Genomic DNA, 6,333 nt, shown 5'->3' with positions numbered 1-6,333 from the left:
CATTGTGTTACTAAGTTACCTGTCCCGGGAACTGTGCAATAAAGTCAGAGTATTCTTACCCAGCATATTTTTGTATCTAACGCACCTCATTTGCTTGTCACTTATGTAGGTACTTCAGCTGCTGTCATTAATTGACTCTTATTTTTTGTGGCTTGCAGGTGTAGCTATCTTGCGAGCATATAGCCCTGAGTCATCTTCAGATTCTGGCAATGAAACAAATTCCTCTGAAATGACTGAAAGTTCTGAACTAGCCGCAGCACAGAAACAATCAGAAAACACTGCACGTATGTTTTTGACCACAAGTGAAGGCTACCAACCCCTTGTGGAAGAGCAGACTGAATTTCCCATTGCTAAGAGTCAGACCGGAGGCCCAGGCATGAAGTCCTCACAGCCTTTGGCTGGTCGTCAGGCTGCAGAAATACAATCAAAAGTTGTGCCTTCAAAGCAGATTCTTCATTCAGATAACATGGAAATGGAGCCAGAGACCATGGAAACAAAATCTGTCACTGATTATTTTAGCAAATTGCACATGGGATCCTTGGTATATTCTTGCACTAGTAAAAGGAAAAATAAGATGACTGACAGTGAAGTAAAAGCACCCTCTGATGGCAGTGCTACTGTGAAAAAGCAACAGGGAACTAAAAAAGCAGAGACTGAYGAAGATCTAAAACTTAAATTTGGAACTCTTTCAGCAAGAGACACTCAACGCATAAGCACTTTCAATGTGGAGAGAACTGCCTTTCGCCAAAGATGGTATGCTGCTACTGATGATGGGGCAGCAGAGAAGCCAAGCCCCGAAACAGTCAATGGGAAGACTTTTCCAAGAGTTCCTGTCCTTGGTAAAACAGAAACTGACTGTAAGGATGTAGTGGATCCTGAGGTGGATCAGGATGATACCTCAGGGCTTAGCCAAGGTGAAACTTTTATGTCAGATATGACTCCTGTGTCTTCAGCCAAAGACCTAAATGACATGGAAGATACTGATTTATCTGCAGATGACCATCCTTCAAAGCTTCCAGAAGCTGAGCAGAGCGTAGCTAGACTTTGTGAATATCATTTGGCTAAGCGCATGTCATCTTTGCAAAGTGAAGGCCATTTCTCACTGCAAAGCTCTCAGTGCTCTTCAGTGGATGCAGGATGCAGCACAGGCAGTAGCACATGTGCTACCCCAGTTGAATCTCCTCTTTGTACCTCTGATGTTAAGCACATTATCTCTGACTCATCAGTGAAGGGTATTGCCTATATTCCAGCAGATGAAAGAGCTGCCATTCTTCCAAACCATGGAACAATGTACAAGGACCTGCATCAGCAGCCTGAAGCTGTGTGTCACAGAATGACAGTGCCTGTCGTGCATTCAGCAATTAATGCTGAACCACTGTTTGGCACTTTGAGAGAAGGATGTCATCGGATCCCCAAGATAAAAGAAACTACAGGTACAGCAGTAATAAAGGATTTGTTTTGTTTACTTTTAAAGCTGCATGTTAAGATTGAGAACTAAATATCATATTTGCGTTATCTTTATCTGAAAATATAGCAACAAACTACAGCAAGTAGTCAAATCAGGCTTTCGATGCTTCTATTCATTTTAGTTATAAGGTATTGAGTTGTTCTGATGGGCTGCTTACAAAGATTAATTTTTTAAAAATCTCTCATTACAATTAAAAAATGAATTTTAAGCATATTTTCTGCACATTTTAGATTTACTATTTTGGGGACATTGATGGAGAGGCCTATAGGAGAAAGTATTCTTTGGAATCGTCTCCAAAATTCATCTAGTATGTTCTGTTTGAGTTCCTGGATACTTGTCAAATTGTAAGATGACTTCAGAAGCTATATCAATGTAGCAGAGAAAAACCTGTGATTCATTTATTGTGTATATTATATGATATTTTAGTAAGCTGACAAAAACATGCCAGTGTGAATAAAAGTCACTAACTGTAAGGACGAGAATCTGTCACTATCTTGTTAAGCATGTGTTTAATTTGGCATCTGATTGTAGATATTTCCTTAAAGAATAACTACATCCAGAACCATTACTACATTTTAAGTTCCCAGCTTTCAGAGATTTTATGAAATTAATGTTATTAAAAAGTGTACAGTTTTTCAGAGATAGCATTGGGAATGCTTTCAGTTGGGTTTTAAACATTTCCCTTTTTCCTGGATTGCAATCCACATGTACCAGTARTGCATGAATGCATGAAAATCAAAAAGTAGAGTGGAGTAGGAGCAAAAATGAGCTTGCATGAGAATGTATTTTCTCTGCCAAAGAAACACATAACCAGAACAAAAATTACCATGAGTGCAGTTTTCTGTATGTTCTCAGGTATAGTTACATAAAGAATTTTTAATCTGAAAATATTCCTCTAATTATATAGTAGGAATCCTCCAAGTAGATGTCTTTGTACTTCCTTTCTTTTTAAATGAGTGTATTGTAAGAGAAGGAACAGCTAACTATTCATAAGTTATAATTTGTTGATGGATTTTAAAAGGCATCTTAATGAAATGCAAAAGACACAAGCAAGTATTAATGATTCTTTTGTGAAACATTATGCGGAATGGAGACCATTGGAAATTACCATGAATCCATTTGGCCTGAGCAYTAAAGATATTTAAAAGTTCAGTTTCTGAATGTTATCGGGGTGATGCTTAATTATTCTGTCTGCTCTTCTACTACCCCTAGTGTAGCTTTCACAGAGCCTGAAAAGGGAAGACAAGGAGGCATTCCTACAGCTTTTCCTAGACAGCCTCTAGCTGACTCCATCATGCTATCATCCATGCTATCAGAATCAAAGGTGCCAAGTCAAAATCAAGACTCTTGTGACATTCCCAAAGTAAATCAGGYTTGTGGGGCAACAGTTAGTTTACGGCCATATGACATGATAGGAGGAAGCCTCAGGATGCCGCACAACAGGAAAGTGCTCAGGCGCAGCAGCAGCAGCRTTGGAGGATCTGCAGGCATCGAGATGTTGCTTGAAAAGAAGGCAGCTGCAGTCAGCTTGAAATGTCTCGATATCACCCAAAGAGAGGAACCCAAATCAGAGAGAAGGGTGGAACTTCCCCTGGGCAAAAAGCTGTCAAAAAGTTATTCCCAGAGTTGTGTGTATGTCAGCACTGATAGGAAGGACAGTAAGAGATGTACAGGCACAAGCACCAGTCAGAAGGACTCCAAGCAGTATCGGACGTTGCCATTGCGAAAGCTGGATACCAGCACCTGGAGGTGTCGTGGCCCCTTCAGCTACTGTTTCCTAAGCAGAGGAAACGATGACAATGATGATGAAGATGACGGAGACAGCAATCAGTTTTCATGTCTCTTCGAACCACAGGTCTCATGTGAGCTCGCAGAACCATTTGGCCAATCTTTTTCCACCGAAAATGAGCAGGAAGTCTTGGAGTCCCCCAAAGCTGTTGAGCCCCTGCAAGATGAGGTAATTAATGCACATGAGAAGAGCAGTGCTGATGTCCAGGGTGGCCAAATTGATGTGAATCTCAACGACATGGCATTTGATGCACGAATCACAAGAATAAATGCAATGAAAGAGAAGATATATGCAATGCCTGATGGATTTATTGCAGCACAAAAGGATGCCAATGAGCTACTCTCACTGGTCCGAGCAAGTATGGGCAAGAGAGAAGATGTACATCCAGAAACATATGACCTTAAACTTTCTAAGTACAAACAACTGTTATCTATGGAATCGAGACAGTTGGGAAGTGCCTGCAGGAAAATGGCCATGGCTGATAAAAGCCCTGAGGAAATGCTTTTAGCTATGACTTCCAGCTTTCAAGTACTCTGTTGCTTAACAGAAGCCTGCATGCGTTTAGTTAAAGTTATGAACTCTGAAACACAGCAGCAGGAAATTATAGCTAAGATAGACGAGGTTGTAATAAACTACATTTGTCTTCTGAAAGCTGCAGAAGCAGTGTCAGGCAAGACCTCCAGTGACCCTAGCATTAAACTCTTGGCTCGACATTCGACTACCATGGCCGCTATTGTAAGCACACTAACACGTTCTCTTAAAATGCTTTTAAACAAATAAAATACAAAAGTCACTTCATAATCTACCTTTGCAAAGCCATACATAAAAACTTTTATTTACTGTATGTGTATGAACTAATGTAACAAACTCAGCTCTCTCTGTATATTTTGTTATTTTATATAAAATAGGTATGAGATTAAAAAAAAAGAAGTTAAAGTACTGAACACTGATAAAAATACTGACCAGATCTGTCCTTCTGTTTATACAAAAACAAAAGCCAAAAAACCCCTCTCCCCAGCAGCAGAGAAACAAACAAACAAARAACCCATAGAGGAGCAAATTAATGTTTGGCTATTTTTCATATAGTCAAATTTATGGTTGTATGAAGTGAACTTTTAAAGCCTGTTATGTCAAAGGAGTTGTTTTCAGTTTCATCCAAGTTTTCCCTTGGAGAATGCTCCATGTTTAGAAATAGGAAATAAAATCATAATGTATATAACACAATATTTAATGTTTTAAAATTATAATTTTTAAGCATTGAAAATAGTAAAAAGACATTTAAAATCCAAGAGACTATTATAACTTACTAGAGAATATATATATAATAAATGACTCTTTTGTTCATATTGCCTGAATTACCTGATTCTTCTTTTCTAGGAAGTTCTCTTAAAAAAAAAAAAAAAAAAAAAAAAAAAAAAAAAGTATTGAAAATACCAACTTCAGAGAGTATCTGAGGTATTGAATGTTACAATGTTGCATTTCAGACAGTAATGGTAACTATGGGAGACCGAGTGAAGACATAAAAACCAGAGTGATGATATTCTTTCTGTAAGGAAAGGTCAATGGCATACAGGTCAGATGAGAATGTATAGGGCAGGTCTGCAAACTCCTTGCTTTGTTAAACGAGAGAGAGGACCATCAGGAAATTCCTATGCTGTTTACTGTTTCATCATATATTTATGGTGCATCTGAACAACATGAACTGCAACTATTTTGTTAAATATTTTATACTTCATATTTTACGATTCTGAATGTTTAACTGTAAATAAGTTAGAAATAAAATGAAGTTTTCAGAATACAATAAATATCTCTGAAATGTTTCCAGCCAGAGACAGTACTTCTGTAAGTAACAACAAAGCAGTTTGTGAATAATCTACCCTGTCTGAACCTTTCTGAAAAACATTTTGTGGCCTTGTATTTGAGAGACAGCCAAAGCAAAAGCTCTCAGTTTCACGTGAGAAAKAGGCTTTAACAAGGTCATCTTTCAAACTTCTGAGTTATTCAAGAACAGCAAAAGTGAAGACACACTTGAATACCATCCTCCAAACTGATGTAGGTAATTTTCATCTGTTTTCTGTAATGTCATACGTAAAGAGTATAACACTCAGTTTTGAAAACTTTTCCACTCAGCTTATCCAGAGAAGCTTTCTCTGCTAAACTAGAAAGAGTAAAACAACAAAATTAAAGCTTTTGTTAAGGAAATATTTTGTTACATAGTGCGAAATTTATTGTGAAATCAAGACATTGACTGCAGAGAAGCATCTCCAGAAACTCAGTATCAGAAGCTCCATTTGCTGTCTGTAGGAACAGAATCTGTTTTCCTAGACCAGTTCATTAACATGTAGACCCATTCCTGAGGGCAGCTTAGAGGTAGGCTGCAGATTGAATTATTTGGGTGGGGGGTGACAACAGCCTGCTCCCACATAGTGCTCTATGCATATTCAGCACTCTTGTCCTGGCACCCTGAGAGTGGGGCTCACTGTGCTGCTCTTTGCTGTGTGCATGACTGAAATTCTTTCCGTAGTATCTGAGTATTTTGTATTGGGGGAAAAAAAATCAATGAATTACTGTATTGGTGCATATTCCTTTACTTCTTTGTGAGTTTTGTAAAAGTTTCMTCAGGGATTTGGAAATACTAAGTTTCAGAAACAGATTTAGAAGTGTCACAACTAAACATCAATGTCGATTATAGGGATGTGGCATTTTCTAGGTTGCTAGTCTAGTCCTTGCCATTCCACAACAATGCCTCATACTCCATTTTATAAATTGATCTAGTTGCGTTTCAACTTTAGCTAGATTTTTCTTGTCCCTAGTGTTTTAGAACATTTCTGATTGGAGCTAATTTTGCTCCCTAAAGGCAATTGCAGTCAGAGTTTTTTGTGGCAATATTTTCTTTCAGTTTAATTAGGATTTTTTCTTTCCTTTTTAATTCACTTACTTTCATAGAATCACAGAATAATTTAGGTTGGAATGGCCCTTATTTAATCCATGTAGTCCAACCCCTGCTCAAGGCAGGTCTAATCAGATTGGGTCGCTCAAGGCTATGTCCAGCTGAGCCTTGAACACCTTCAAAGAT

General features: G+C 38.2%; 1 protein-coding gene across 1 annotated transcript in view; it reads left to right on the top strand.

The window, feature by feature from the left end:
• The window catches only part of FRMPD4 (FERM and PDZ domain containing 4), a 312,762-nt gene extending 308,289 nt beyond the window's left edge, over positions 1-4,473 (top strand). Inside the window, exons 16-17 of the mRNA XM_085321501.1 lie at positions 159-1,433; positions 2,686-4,473. Of these exons, the coding sequence (XP_085177627.1) occupies positions 159-1,433; positions 2,686-4,037 (2,627 nt within the window). The 3' untranslated portion in view covers positions 4,038-4,473. The remainder of the gene's footprint in view (positions 1-158; positions 1,434-2,685) is intronic.
• Positions 4,474-6,333: the final 1,860 nt, after the last annotated feature.

Source organism: Rhea americana, unplaced genomic scaffold, assembly GCF_003343005.1.
Source record: "Rhea americana isolate MKP2758 unplaced genomic scaffold, rheAme1 scaffold_7, whole genome shotgun sequence".
Lineage (NCBI taxonomy): Eukaryota > Metazoa > Chordata > Aves > Rheiformes > Rheidae > Rhea > Rhea americana.
This window is presented reverse-complemented; position numbering and strand designations above follow the sequence as displayed.